General features: G+C 41.8%; 2 protein-coding genes across 2 annotated transcripts in view; one reads left to right on the top strand and one right to left on the bottom strand.

The window, feature by feature from the left end:
• Positions 1-710: 710 nt before the first annotated feature.
• On the bottom strand, positions 711-15494 carry POLR3C (RNA polymerase III subunit C). The gene is made up of 15 exons (XM_065878792.1): positions 14984-15494; positions 13810-13976; positions 12619-12874; positions 12323-12508; positions 11190-11278; positions 7698-7802; positions 7476-7568; positions 5256-5336; positions 4966-5017; positions 4551-4611; positions 3962-4112; positions 3109-3210; positions 2945-2994; positions 2365-2514; positions 711-872 (listed from the first exon to the last, which is right to left on the bottom strand). Exons 2-15 carry the CDS (start codon positions 13954-13956, stop codon positions 791-793), a joined length of 1605 nt encoding a protein of 534 aa, XP_065734864.1. The 5' UTR covers positions 13957-13976; positions 14984-15494; the 3' UTR covers positions 711-790.
• The window catches only part of RNF115 (ring finger protein 115), a 59267-nt gene continuing 58721 nt past the window's right edge, over positions 15494-16039 (top strand). The window contains exon 1 of the mRNA XM_065878805.1: positions 15494-15595. Within this exon, the coding sequence (XP_065734877.1) occupies positions 15494-15595 (102 nt within the window). The remainder of the gene's footprint in view (positions 15596-16039) is intronic.

Raw genomic sequence — 16039 nt, 5'->3', positions numbered from 1 at the left:
GTAAGAGGAAACTGAAGAGATTATAAAACAACACCTGCTTTAAATGAAACTGAAGCTGCTGGGACAAATTATGTCAACTAGATTGGTCATCTGTCCATGGTACTAGAAGAGAGAAGTTAGAATTGCCAGTTTTTAGGAACCATGGTGAAGAGGAAGGCAGTGATTTATTGAGTGCTTACCACATGCCAGGCATTGTGCTAAGTGTTTCACATACATAATTTCAGACGTGTTAGAAGCCCGGAGCTGGCAAATGTAACTTTTATCCATAGATTCTAGTGTGAATAGAATCCACCTGCTAGCCCTGAAAATAGCTTTTATCCCCCCTCTGTGGTAGTCTTTCACATTCCCTACATTGTGTGTGTGTGTGTGTGTGTGTGTGTGTTTTTAAGATTACAGTTTAACAAAGTAAAGAACAGGTGTAGCCTTTTGAAAATGGAACGAACAGCTTTGGGAGAAGTTTTTCTCACTGTCAGGGATGTTCAAACACAGCCTTAGCTGACTTCTTGGTGGGAGCTGATGCATGTGATAGACGATTAATCTAGTTGATTTAAGGTTCTTTCCTCTGCCAAGATTTGATGAGGGTAGAATATAGTGATGATTCCTAAACAGGATCAGCAAACTTAAAAAAATATGTCAAACTCTTTCTGGTGTATTCTGGGTGGTAGGGATAGAGAGAAGGTTTCAGTACAAGAATCTGGAACTTATCCTACTGCAAAGAATGCATCTAGGCACCTCCTTTATTCCTCCTTCCAATCCCCTCAGATCTTCTGAGGAAGACTCTTCTTCTGGGTCATTGTCTCTTCACGGTGCTCTCGATGTATGACTCCAGCAGGAAGATGGTTTCATCCACCTGGATCTCACAGGCATCCAACCTGAGTGAAAAAGTGAAAGCATTTGCCCACACTGAACATTCATTAGCATATTTAAGATTAGAGGCTGGAGTGGGTGTGGTCATGGAGAATTGCTTGGTTACTCCTGAAAGTACTGGGCGGAAAGCAAGAGAACCAATAGATCATTCCTCCTACTTACTGAGCATCTCTTATGTGCCAGGTACTGTGGAAATTGCTGAGGATTCAAAAGATAAGGCCTCTGTCCCAGGAGAAGTTACATTCTAACTTGCAATGAGGAGGAAGATAGCACATGTTAAAGGCGCAGGTGTAAAAGGACCTAGTGTGTTTTAAAATAGAAACTGAGAGTGGCTAAGGCTTAAAGTGATTAGGAATAGAAGGGAACACTTCATCAACCTGATAAAAGCCATCTATGAAAAACCCACACCTAGCATCATACTTCGTGGTGAAAGACAAAGCTTCCCTCCTGTGATCAGGAACAAGACAGGATGTCTGCTTTTACTTCCATTCAACATTTTACTGGAAGTTCTAGTCTGGAAATTAGACAAGAAACACAAATAAAAGGCATCCAGATTGAAAAGGAAGAAGTAAAGCTATTTCTAATTCACAGATGACATGATCTTATATACAGAAAAAGCTCAAAGGATCCACAGAAAAACCTACCACAGCTAATAAATGAATTTAGCAAAATTATAGGATATAAAATCAAAACACAAAAATCAGTTCTATTTCTATACACGGGCAATGAAAAATTCAAAAATGAAGTTTAAGAAAACACTAAAACAATTGCTTAGGAATAAATCTAACAAAAAAGTGCAAGACAAATACCAGAAACGACAAAACTCATTGAAAGAGACAAAGGAAGATCTAAGTAAATGGAAAGACCTTCCATGTTCATGAGTTGGAAGATTTAGTATCATTAAGAAAGCAATACTCCACAGAGTGATCTACAGATTCAAAGCAAAATCCCTATGAAGGTCAATGGTGAGCAGTGAAAGGAAATGAGGATGAAGATATAGGCTGTTATGAGACTGTGAAAGGCCTTATATGTTATGCCAAGGAGTCTGGTCTTTATACTGTAAACGAGGAGTCAATATAGCATTTAAAGCAGAAGAGTGATATTGTCAATCACTTTAAAGATACTAACTGTGAAAGCATTATAAGAAATGGTTTGAAGCAGGAGGTGATTTGCAAAGGTCTGGCAAAGAGGTGAGGAGGGCCTGCATGGGAAGCAAGATGAAAGGCCAGATTTGGGACACACTGAAGTAAAATCAGCAGCTTTGGTGAATGAGAGTGTGTGTGTGGGTGGGGGGCGGCTGGTGAGCGAGGAGAAGCTGAACATGTCTTCAGAGTTTTTAGCTTAGGGAAATAGGTGGATTAAATTCTGTTAATTGAGGTGGGGAAGAAGAGCGTGAGTTTCGGTTTCCTCACCTTAAGTTGGAGGGGTAGCAGGATATTAAGATGGATTTGTCTGCAAGGTATTTTGAAACATACGTCTGAAGTTTATGATGCTTACTTGTTGACATTACGTTTCAGGGTCTCTAGCTGCTGGCGTTCAGGGGCTGTGATCATCTCCTCTATTTCCTGTAGCTGTGCCTCCTCTGCACCTGTAGCCTGCATAGATGCAATGATGGCTTCTACCCTCTGAGACTTTTCCAGTAGACGCCTGTCAGACAAACGCAACTCTGAGGCATGTCCTCTAGCCTTGGAGATTCTTTTATCCCACAGCCCTGGGGCATAGCTCCCCCTTTTACCATGTTCCTGGTCAAAGTGGATAATGTCACTCTCTAAGGAAGGACATTCTCTACAAGCTTAATTAGAAACGTGACTTCACTCCTGAAACTCTTGCTGCCTCTCATTTGTACTTAAAGTTTGGTGCCAGTTTATACATTGCTCATAAATTTAATCTGCAAAATTATTTCACTGGGGACATACAAGAAAAGTGTATACTAATGCATCTTTATGCCAACGTAAGCCAATAATTCAGTGCAACCAGACTGGTCATTGTCTCTGTTGGTTTCCACTTCTACAGGAAATTTCCCCATAAGCCTTTTGGCCTTGTAAAATGTAATTACTCAACTGAAAATGTTACTCACTTGTTTTCTTTGGTTTCAAATTGCCTCCTTTCTATCAAGTTGGCTACACTCTGAGGGAAGAAAAGACAAGAAATGCACACAGTTCTATTTAAGCAGCTCAGGCAAAATGGCTAAAGGGGGCATGAGGGTGAGACATCTCTGTGGATGGACTGGGGAGGAGTTACCTTGTAGCATCTGTGCAGCAACATTCGGGCAGCTGACAGGATGTTCACAGTATATAAATAGAAGGTCCTGGATGGGGCATGGTCTGGTGTTTTGGGAATTTCCTATTTGTCCATAGAAAGAAAAATAAGACACTATACTTTTCTTCAGAACTGGCAAAGTAAACACCTGTCCCGTCTGGAGCTACTCAGCCCTCTCTTTCACTTATACTTTCACTCTTCCCCAGTCATACAGCATCTGTGTTTATGGTACAATCAGCCACATGGAGGGTTGGGCTGCCCTGTTTTTTCCATTTGACTGTCAACATCCTGAGTGGAGAAGAAAGAGAAGGCACTTAACATTTACTAAGCAACTCCTATGTGCCAGGTAGATTGTATCTGATCTTATAACAAGCCATATTGTCTCTGTTACCACCATCCATCACCATTTTGTAGATGGGAAAAAAGATGGTAGGTAATTTGCTCAGTGTAACTGGGTAAGAGGCAGAGCTGTGATTCTGACTCCAAAATCCATTCTATCTGTTTTCTCATAGGGTATACTACATGGGTCTGCATGTAGTGATGACCCGATAGATTTAATCTACAATAAACTTAAGGCTCGAGGAAAGGACAAATCACACGGACTAGGAGCTAAAGAAAAAAGGGTAGGGTGATTCTGGGGTAATTTCTTGGCTATGCCTCTTTCTTACTAGGCCAGTTAAAGCTCCACAGTTATCTTTCAAGTGCTTGCTATGTCTTTGTTAATCTTTTTTTTTTCTGTCTCAGAGCTGGATACAGTTTGTTTGGGGTTCAGAATGTTTGCTTCAGGAGTTCCTCTCATCCTAGGTCAGCTCTGTTGGTTGGTGATTACTGTTACCTGGAGTGATATGAAATTTTCTGAGAGCATTTTATAAAGCATATCCTTTGCCTCCTTTGCTGGAATCATTGCAAAGTCTTCTACCTGTTTCTGCTCCAGGTGTTTCTTTTGTAAAACTAAACGGAATATTCTGGCACAGCGAGACCCAAATCTGTAAAGGAATAAAGAAAGCAAATGGCATGCCGACGTAGATTAGCTTTAGCGCTTGTTCGGTTTCCATGTGTGGAGACAGGACCAGAGAGGAACAGCAATCAGAGAATTCCTTCATAACTCCACAGACTGATGACAATACTGCTAATCATAAGAGTCACCAACTGCTGACTCACTTGAATGCCTCAGTTCATGCATTTGTAAGTAAAGGCTTTAGGAAGGATGGTTAATTGGCATCACTGGGAATTAAGCATCAGGGTATTTAGGGTAAAGAGCTGTAGTAGGTGGGATCCATAGCAGTCCAGCGGAAAATGGGGCAAGATGTGCCAAGGTGTGTCTATATTGGTTACTGACATAATGACCAAGTCACTTGTTCAAATGGGGTGTGGAAAGGAAGTATCTATCTGACCCCCAACCCCAATCAGGGTGACCCCCTTACCTCTCTTGTATGACCGACTCCAGAGTGGCTGTGGCTAGAGATCCTAGAGCCTTATGTAGGTCTTTATGTAGAGGGTTAAGGTTACTCCGTAATGTTTTGGCCTGGTCATTGTGATCTTAGTTTTATCCCTGAGTCTTTAATTTAAAACTTAAATACTATTTTGTTTTTCACACTAGTCTCATTTGTGGTATGTAAGTATTTCGAAACCTTAATTAACTAAGGTGCTTAAGTCAGAGTTTTGCTTAACTAAAATTTGGTTCGTTAAAAGTCCCTTTCACTTCTTTATCATCAATGTTTTAGTTCAATTTTCTAACTTACTTAGTATACTAAATATCATCAAATCTTTTCTAAGTCACCATTCTGTTTCATAGTTCACGCTGCCTGACTGTAAGGAAATAACCACCCATAAGGATACTGATGACATACATTCCTCCACCACTGTCGCCAGACTTTCCAACAAACTCAAGCTATTAAAAAAAAGGAAAAAAAAAAAAAAGAGAGAGCTTGTGTTATTTGAATGGAAAGTCCAGTGATCCTGTTTCCAAAAGAGCAAATCTGGCCAAGAGTCTGCAGCAGGAAGCCCTCCTATCAGATGATGGTAGAGAAATTGTCTGAGCTGGCTAGGTAGAGAATGAGGCTACAGAAGACTGATAGCAGGCAAAAATTAATCGTAAATACAGCAGAAAAAAGAAAGAAAAGACTTACTGGATCATCTGCCAGCAGAGTGAGATACTGATCAAGAACTTGCTTAGAGATGTTATAGCCAACAGGTAGGGATCTGAATATCTGTGGAGCAAAAGATACAGTGAAAATGGGCCTGGGAACTTAGAACTGCTGACATTGCTGAAATAAAGATGTTCTAATTTTAGATATCACAAGTATAACAATGTCCAAAAGCACAGCAGCATTGTTGGTAAGAGTAAAAAACTAGAAACAATTCTCATGTCCAGTAATAAGGAATTCATTAAAATAAAGTACATCATGGCCATTAAGTGGAATATGATACAGCCATTATAAAGAATGAGGCAGATCTAAAAATACTGACATGAAAAGAAAGTTTACATATACTGTCATATGAAAGAAGCTAGTTTAGAACAGTACATAGAGTATAACCCCATATTTTTTTGTTGTTAAAAAATACAGGGCTTCCCTGGTGGCGCAGTGGTTGAGAATCTGCCTGCCAATGCAGGGGACACGGGTTTGAGCCCTGGTCTGGGAAGATCCCACGTACTGCGGAGCAACTGGGCCTGTGAGCCACAACTACTGAGCCTGCGCGTCTGGAGCCTGTGCTCCACAACAAGAGAGGCTGAGATAGTGAGAGGCCTGCGCACCGCGATGAAGAGTGGCCCCTGCTTGCCACAACTAGAGAAAGCCCTCGCACAGAAACGAAGACCCAACACAGCAAAAATAAATAAATCAATCTACATTTATGTGAGACTATACATATAAAAAAGTCTGAATAAAGATATGTACCAAACTACTGACAAGGATCTCTGGGGCTGGGATTATGCAAAACTATATATTTATTTAAACTGGGGTATGTTACATACAAGAAGCACAGATTTTAAGGGTACAGTTTGATGAGTATTGACAATTGTATATACCCACATAACTACCATCTGCAAGATACAGAACATGCCTGGCATTCCTGAAAGTTTGGGGAACTACAAGTTTAAAAAAATTATACATTTCTATGCTGTTTGAATACAGGTCATGTAATTACTTTTGTCATCAGAAAAATACTTGTATTTAAATTTTGTTATATAGTAAGTTAAAAAAATTTTAAATAATATAACTATATTTAATGTGGATAAATATTAGTATAATTACAAAAAATTAGTATAATTACAAATAAAACACTTGAAATATTAAATATTCAATAAATAAAACAATGAACAAAGCATTTAAAACAAATTTAAAATATACAAAATATATTGAAAAAAACAAATATAAGGGGCCATATAATGTCCTGAGTACCAAGGCTCAGATTCCAAACAGTAGATTCTTGGAACAATTATGAATAACTTATACTATATATATGTGTGTATATATACACACATATATATATATATATATATATATATATATATATATATATATATATATATATTGTATATATATATTGTATATATATATTGTATATATATATATATACAATATATATACAATATATATATTGTATATATATATATATACAATATATATATACAATATATATATTGTATATATATATTGTATATATATATATATATATATATATACAATGAAATACTACTCAGCCATGGATGGACCTTGAGATTATCATACTAAATGAAGTCAGAAAGACGAATACCACACAGTATCACTTCTATGTGGAATCTAAAATATGACACAAATGAACTTATCTACAAAATAGAAACAGACTCATAGACATAGAGAACACACTTGTGGTTGCCAAGGGGGAGGTGGGTGGGGGAAGAATGGATTGGGATTTTGGGATTAGCAGATGTAAACTATTATATATAGAATGGATAAACAACAAGGTCCTACTGTATAGCACATGGAACTATATTCAATATCCTGTGATAAACCATAATGGAAAAGAATATGGAAAAGAATGTATATATGTATAACTGAATTACTTTGTTATACAGCAGAAATTAACACAACACTGTAAATCAACTATACTTCAATAAAATAAATTAAAAATAAAAAAAAGAATTACTTATACTTTGACAAAGGTAATGGTTTAGGTTTTTAAAGGTTGAATTCCCAAGAGACCAAATATTTCAGTACCTACCACCTGAGAATAATCCCCATCCCTCCTCAAATAGCAAAAACCCTTCCTTTCAAGGTTCAGACCTCAACCTAATCTCAGGCTCTATGTATAATAATTATTATATCCAAGAGCCTGTCAGAAAACTAGTACAAGAACATGAAGCTCACCTCGTTGGAAGACAATGGCTGGGTGAAGGGGGCACTAGAGGAAGTGGTAATCTCACTCATCCGGAGCATGGTCCGCACGATCTCGCTGCTTGTCTGGGTTTGAAAAGTGAACTGGAAATCAGAATTCACTCTGCTGTGCTGGCTCTGGCTATATGCCAATGGCCACATCTGCAAATAAGTGAATATTCCTGATAGCCACTGTCCCACCCACTTAGATATCACCTGGTCCATCCTGTTGGCAACTGCACTGACAATGCCTTGGTCACGGAAGTGCTGGTGGAATCTGTCAAGGTTGGCCTGCCAATAAATCCCATCATCTGGAATGGGCTGAGGAGGAGAAAAAGATGAGAGAGAAACATTTAGATACAAGGAAGCATTTTCTAGTGAGAAGCTTGGATTTAACTGTTCACCGTTTCTTTTCCTATATAGTAGCAACTAAATTGGTTGGAGGTAAAAACCATTCAACCATGTGGATTTAGTGCCTCCACAATGACAAATTCACAACCCCCAACTTCAAACAGATTTTCTTTGCTTACCTCGAATCTTTGTCTATTTTAACTCTTTTCCAGTATTCTCAAATCTCCCATTTGCCCCTCCCTTCTCTCTCAGCAGATGACCTTGCTTCTTATTTCAGAGAGCAAATAGAAGCCATTAGGCCAGAACTCATTCAGTGTGGTGCACACATCCCCACCACATTTCTTTATTTAAAAAAAAATTTGAGCTTCTCAAAGAGTTGGTCATCCCAGCTGTATCCCCATCCACAGATTTATTCAACCTATTTCCACCGTTACACTGAAATGCCAAAGTTCCTGAGGAACCTGTTGCTAAGTTCAAAGAATACTGTCCAGTTCCAATCTTATTTGATCTTTCTAAAGCATATGACATGGTTGGACATTTTCTCCTTAACTCTATGTGGCCCCTTAGACTTTATGACACCATTCTTTCTTGGTGCTCCTTCTAACCACTCTGGCTACCCTTCCTCAGCCCCCACAGATTCCTTTTCCAGATCCCATCTATAAATACTGGTGTTCCCCAGGGTTCTGTCCACAGCCCTCTTTTCTTTTCACTCTACATATTCTACTTAGGTGATTTAATCTGCTCTCAAGGTTTCAACTGTTCCAAGTCTATTACTTAATTCTAGAACTCTCTATTAAGTTCCAGGTGCATAGACTCAACTGCCTACTTCCATCTGTGACTTAAAACTTTCAAGTTTTCAGCTAACTACACTACAACCAACCCAGTTTCTTAAGCTAGAGACTTGAATACCATCCCTAACCCCTTGCTCTCTCTCATCTACTATCCAATTACCCAGTTCTATCTATTCTTTTTTTAAAAATTTATTTTATTTATTTATTTTTGGCTGTGTGGGGTCTTTGTTGCTGCAAGTGGGCTTTCTCTAGCTGCGGTGAGTGGGGGCTACTCTTTGTTGCAGTGTGCGGGCTTCTCATTGCGGTGGCTTCTCTCGTTGCAGAGCACGGGCTCTAAGCGCGTGGGCTTCAGTAGTTGTGGCTCGCAGGCTCTAGAGTGCAGGCTCAGTAGTTGTGGTGCATGGGCTTATTTGCTCCGTGGCATGTGGGATCTTCCAGGACCAGGGCTTGAACCCATGTCCCCTGCACTGGCAGGCGGATTCTTAACCACTGCGCCACCAGGGAAGCCCCCTATCTATTCTTTATATTAATCAGAAGTCTACTTTTCTTTATCCTGACTGTCATTACCTTACTTCAGGCTCTACTCTTGACTCACCTGGTTACTACAGTAGCCTAACTGGTTTTCATTTTTCTTTTTCATATAGTGGACACTATAAAAAAGGGCAACTGGGTTTTCTGCATTTAATCTTGTTCCTTTTGCATCGTTCTCCCCATTTCTCATAGAGCAGTGCTTCTTTTTACCTTTTGGGCTCACAGTTCCCCTGAAGAAAGCTATGGAGTGCTCTATAGAAAAATGCACATAGTACAGGTGGACTCTCTGAAACGCATCCATGGAGTTGTACAAGTTATAAACCACTGTACTATAGTAATATTTCTAAAATGTAAATCTAGCCACTTCATTCACCTGCCTAAAATTCATCAATGACTCCCCATTGTCTTCAGGTTGAAGTCCAAACTTCTTAGTTAGTCAATCAAGAAATATTTATTGATGTCTTGCGAGTATTCCAGGTGCCAGGGACAAGACACTGTCCTTGAAGAGTTTATAGACTATTGGGAGTACAGAGACAAACACTTGTACAAATAATAAGTAATTTCAGCTACTTATAAATGCTGTGAAGATGAAATGCGAAAATGTGGTAGAGACTGGAGTAGAGGGTGGGCAATGGTGCTTGAGCTCTAAGAAAGTAGCATTTGAGCTGAGATCAGAATGATGAAAAAGAGGCAACTACATGAAGATCTGAGGGAAAAGTATTTGAAGCAGAAGAAATCCTAAGGGCAAAAGCCTGAAGACTAGAAAGAGTATGATACATTTGAAGGACGGAAAAAATGATAGAAGCTGGAACATAATGAATGACAGAGTAGGAAGAGCTGAGGTTGGAGAGCCTTGTCTCCAGCAGATCATGTAAAGACCCAGCTCGGGCTTCCTTGGTGGTGCAGTGGTTGAGAATCTGCCTGCCAATGCAGGGGACACGGGTTCGAGCCCTGGTCCGGGAAAATCCTACATGCCATGGAGCAACTAAGCCCGCGCACCACTGCTACTGAGCCTGCGCGTCTGGAGCCGGTGCTCCGCAACAAGAGAAGGCCACAACAGTGAGAGGCCCGCGCACCGCGATGAAGGGTGGCCCCCGCTCACCGCAACTAGAGAAAGCCCTCGCACAGAAACGAAGACCCAACACGGCCAAAAATAAATAAATAAATTCATTAAAAAAAAAAAAAAAAAAGACCCAGCTCATGTAAGGCTTCATAATCCACAGTAAAGAACTGGATTTCTTCTAAGAGTAATGGGAAGCTATTAAAGGAGTCAAAAATCAGTGATGTGTTGGGATTTTTTAAAAAGAACAATTTAGAAAGTCATTTTGGCTCTTAAGTAGGTATGAAAGCAGGTAGGGAGACCACTTAGGAGAGTGTTGGCAAAGTCTTGACTACAGTGATAATGGTTTGGACTAGGGTGATGGCAGTGGAAACGATAAGAAATAGTTGGATTTCAATTATTTTTAGAAATTGGATTGACAGGTTTTACTGTGAGATCAGATGGCTCCTAGGACTTTGGACTAAGCAAATGGTGTCCTGGGTGGTTGGCCTTGGTGGTGTCCCTAACTAAGATGAGGAAAGCTTAGGAGGGAGTAGATATCTGGGAGCAGGAAATCAATTACTCTGTTTTAGCCATACTACTTTTGAGATGCTTATCAGATGTTTTTACAGGGATGCTGAGAAGGCATTTGAATATAACAGCTCAGGTCTATACGTATCTTTCTAAACTCATTTATCACCACTCATCCCCATGGGTCTCTATGGTCCAGCCATACTGACCAATTTAAACTTTTTCTAGGCGCTTTTTCTGCCTAATCTATTACCTCTGTCCAATGACTGAAGTAAGTTAAGCCTCAGAAGGGACACAGCAACAGAGTTCACTCTTTGTTAGTCTATCCCTGGCCAATATTTAATGAAGTTCATAATCCTACTACTTCTCGATCCAAGAACGTTTAAGCTCTTTTGGGGCTTGTCATCTTAGTGCTCTTTCTGGCTTGCCTCAGGGTAAGGACTCCTAACCAAGAAGCCTCATTACCTCTTTGTTATCTGTGGTATGTTTTGGTCTCTTGGCCTTGGGCTCCCCAGTTGCATCTTCGTCAGATGATCTCCTCCTTTTACCTTTCCCTGCCAAACAAAACAGTTACACAGTTAGGCTACATCTCATATGATAACAGGAAATGACCGAAGGTGAAAGCAGGTGTCTCTATCCCAAAGACATCTGTAGCTACCTCTAGGTTAGAGATGTTGAGGAGACTAAGGAACTACAAGAAATTCAAGTTAATGATGAAGTCATCTGAAACTCAACAAGTTCAAAAAGAAATTCATAGTCTTTCTCCCTCAAACTGGTCCTGCTCCAATGCTTCCTTTCACAGTGAACGGTTCCATCATCCTCCCACATACTCAAGCCAGACACACAGATGTCAATCTTGATTTCTGTCTTCCTCACCCTTCCTATGTCTAATTTTTCACTGGTTTGTGAAAAATTGCCCCATCCTTTCTACAGACAGAAACATATTTAAAAAATGCAAATTAGATCATGTTACTTCCTTTAAAATCCTTTAGTAGTTTTCCTTTGCTCTTAGGATAAAGAACAGGTGCTTTACGAGGTCTTGCATGATCTAGCCCCTAACTGTCTGTCTAACCTTAACTTATGGCTCTCTTTCCTTTCCTCACTGTACTTTAACTATACTGATCTTCTTTTACTTTCTCAAATTCCTATTTTTTTCCTCACTACATACTATTCCTTTTGCCAAAAATGCTTATCCTCTGTACCCCTTCATACCTTACTTCACTGGTTGGCTCCTACTTCTGCTTCAAATCTTAGTTCAAATGCCACTTTCTCCAAGAAGCATGTGCCCAAGTCCCCAGGTAAATCTGGTCCCCTGTTATATATTTTCATAACATCCCATATTTTACCTTCATAGTACTTATCGCAGTTTGTTAGTTATATATCCATCAGGCTATTTGATTAATGTAAGCCTCCTATACTAGACTTAAGCCCCATACGGGCAGGGACCATAATGGTTTTTTCATCTCTTTATACCACAGTATCTGGCATAGAGTAAATCCTTGGTAACTGCTTAATTGATTGAGTCATTCATTTAACAATCATTAAGGAAGAATCTACAATTAGGTCAAATCACAGATCTAGGGGCCAAAATTCCTTACCTATCAAGCTCAGTTTAGGAACCAGGTACATATCCTTTTCACTGATGACAAGAGTGGGGGCAGGTGGCGGTGGCCCAGGGTCTGAATTCTCAGTGGCAGGCACCAAGGGGCAACGCTGCACGAAGTGTGTGTCTGCTAGTCGCACAAATGTGTTTGAGACCTCAGCATAGTCCATGGTCTTGCCATCTGTATGACAGGAGGAAAGAGGCAAGTGAGATGGCCTCAGATAGCTAAGGGTCCTCTCCTGCAGCCAGCCAATCTATGCTTTTGCGAACAGCTGTGGATACAGTACTGACCCTCCATAGTCTCTGTGAGCCGATCTGCTACTTTCTTCACGACAGCTGACATTGCCATCTTGCCATTCAACAGGAGCTCCTCAACAATCAGCTCGCCAGTGTCACTGTACAATGTTTTGGCAGTATAGATGTACCGGGGATACCTAAGCATTCGCAACACCCGGCTGCACTGGGCTTCATACTCTACCACACCACGTTTGTGCACCTGATATATCACCAGGTTATGCTGGATGAGGACACAAAGGGCTTTTTTTACCTAGAGAAAACACAGAAGAAAGAGAAGAAAAATCTGAAGATGCAGCTCATTATTGCTGGCAATTTTTGTCCAACAGTTTCCTAAACATCAGGAGATGGCCGGAATCTCTGTGTGTCTTCCCTCTCTCCATTGGAATAGCTAATAAGAAGCGAATGTCAATGGAAGAAGTCAGGAAGAGTCCTTGCTATGATGCTCATATTTCCTCTGATCTTTATCTTTCAAAGTACAATTTACTTCCCCTCTGTTATTCTTTTTTTTTTTAAATAAATAAATAAATAAATTTTTGGCTGCATTTGGGTCTTCCTGCTGCACGTGGGCATTCTCTAGTTGCAGTGAGTGGGGGCTACTCTTCGTTGTGGTGTGCGGGCTTCTCATTGTGGTGGCTTCTTTAGTTGCGGGGTGCGGGCTTTAGGCTCATGGGCTTCAGTGGTTGCGGCACGCGGGCTCGGCAGTTGTGGCTCGCGGGGACTAGAGCACAGGCTCAGTAGTTGTGGCGCACAGGCTTTGTTGCTCCGCGGCATGTGGGATCTTCCCGGATCAGGGCTCGAACCCATGTCCCCAGCATCAGCAGGCAGATTCTTAACCACTGCACCACCAGGGAAGTCCCATTCCCTCTATTATTCTTTTTTTTTTTTTTCCCTCTATTATTCTTATTCCTTAAACACAGTACTGAAATTAATAGACTCATGAATAAATGAAGTATGGCATATGGCAGAGGAGGAGCAAGATTTGCCTCAGAAGCCATGATGAGCCGCTTTGAGAAGCAGAACCCTGGGCACTATGTCTCATCATCTTTCCCCTCCCAAATAACACTATTCTGATCCTAGCACAGAGTTTGCTTTCTTTTCCATTTTGTGGGGTGGGGAGTAACAATATTCAAAGGTAGGTTAAAGAAATTAATGAAATGGAAGCAAATTACTGTGATCCAAACATACCTGATCCAATGATGTTCCTGTGTCATGGGCAATAACTCTTAGTGGCTGGCTGCCAGTTCTGATTAGGTGGACTCCAATTTTTTCTACGATCTCTCCAAAATGCTCTTGCAGCAACAAAGAACACAGTTTAATTTCTGCTTGAGTCATTGTGCTGAGGAGTCTCAGAGCTAGGAAAAAAAGAAAAAGAGGGTATGATGGGAAGTTTTTCTTTTATGTTGGGAGTAGAGCCGCTGAGTGTAAATTCATGTACTTTCTGGAGAGCAATTTGACAGCAGATATATCAAAAGCCTTAAAATCTTGCATATCTTTGACCTAATACTTTTGTTTTGGATATTCTGTTCCGAGGGAATAATAAAAACATGTCACTTTAGAATACTGATATTCTGGAAACAATCTCATAAGTGATTATTTCAATAAATTATGGTATACTCATATAATGGAATACTATGCCAACATTCACAATAAAGTATAATATGTATTAGTGTAGAAAATTGTTCATTACAAAGCAAAATGTAGAGGAAAGTTCAATTACTGTGGAAATAGCCCCACATGTATGCATGAAAAAAAAAGACTGGAAGACTATATATCAAGTTTATCTTTATGGGATCATGTGTGATTCTAGTTTTCTTTAAAGATCGGATGTAGATGGTTTTGCGATCTGTCACAGACCTCACATTCTATACTTCATTGTTTGGAAGAATTAAGACCACTATTCACAGACTATTGGGACTGAACAGGCAATGACAACTTTGCAAAATAAACTAAGAGGTAAATGAGAGCTTCTCAACAGGGTGTTTCAAATAGGGGATGAAGTATGTTGTTGGCAGGGCAGTATTTAATTCTGAAATTTCTATTCCTTGACAAAGTATACACAAAGAGAAACAGACATAGTCCACTGTATAATCACTTCCTTATTATCACAAGTGCTATCAAACACTGGTTTGTTCACTTATTTCTCCCAATTCCTCAGAAGCCAAGACTCTGCCTTTCAGTCTCACTATCCCCATCCACAGGTCTTTGGGGAAGCATCCCCAGACCCTCTGCCATCCCCGGAAAGTATTTCCAAGGAGTCCGGCTCCTGGCTCTTCACTTCTTTACCGCAGGTTCTTGTTCCGGACTGGGTCCCTGGGTCCAGAGACAGGGCCACCTCGTTCAGACCGCATTTTCCACTAACCTCTGGGTCAATGCCACGTAACGCCACCGACTTCCCCACTGCAGCTTCGTACAGCGCCCGCTAGCCGCCCGGGCAGAGGGGGAGCCCAAGGTCCTTTCGCGCAGGTGCACGGCCACCGAGGAGGACCGGCAAAGAGGCAAAACGTGTGCCGCTCTACCCCAGCGTTTCGGTGGTTTCCGGGGACGCTCTTTCTTTCTTCTCGCTGGGAGATTGGAGGACCGGCGAGGGGCTGTTTGAGGAGCCGGCGGGCGGGCCGCGGCTGGCGGACTCTCCTTCCTGCACCTCTTTGGTGCTGGGAGGCGGGCCTCGGGGTCGCTCTTTGCGCCGCCGCCTCTGTGGGCCGGGCGAACTCACGTGACCCGCGCTGGCTCTGAAGCGGCTGGCAGCACTAAGGAAGCGGCAGCGGCGGCGGCGGCGGCGGCGGCAGAGGCGGCGACAGCAGCTGGGAGGTAGCGACCTGGAGAGCGACCGGCCGGCTGCCCTCTCGGACGGCCGCGGCGAAAGAGAAAAATGGCGGAGGCCTCGGCGGCCGGGGCCGGCGCGGGCGCCGCGGTTGCCGCGCACCGGTTTTTCTGCCACTTTTGCAAGGGCGAGGTCAGCCCCAAACTACCGGTAAGAGCTCTGTGTCCTCTGCGCTCGGGCATCGGCCTGGATTCCTCTCCCCGATATCCCGGAACGGGTCTTAAGCTTCCCGCCCATCCCCGACTCCCCTGACATCGGTCTCCTAAGTACTTGCTGCCTCCCAGTCGCTGGCCCCAAACCCCGGGCGTCCCGGTCCTGGCTCCGTAACTCCCGCTCGCATGCTCCACCTGCCCCTCGCTCTCTCTCCCCTCTTGACCGGCCCTCCCCCTCCATTTTTTTTTTTTTTTTTTTGGTCTTCTTCAGCAAGTTCTCTACTGACATCCCCTCAGTTTTCTTGCACTCTTCTTCACCTTGTCTCCTTCCCACGATGACCTCTCTTTTTCTCCCACTCGATACTCTTTCCGCTGTTGCTTCTCACCTTTCTCTATTTCCTTTTCCACTTTTCACCAGATCCTCCCCTCCCCCATCCTTATT

This window comes from Phocoena phocoena, chromosome 1 (assembly GCF_963924675.1).
Source record: "Phocoena phocoena chromosome 1, mPhoPho1.1, whole genome shotgun sequence".
Taxonomy (NCBI): Eukaryota; Metazoa; Chordata; class Mammalia; order Artiodactyla; family Phocoenidae; genus Phocoena; species Phocoena phocoena.
The sequence above is the reverse complement of the archived record's forward strand: the minus strand, read 5'-3'. Positions and strand labels throughout refer to the sequence as shown.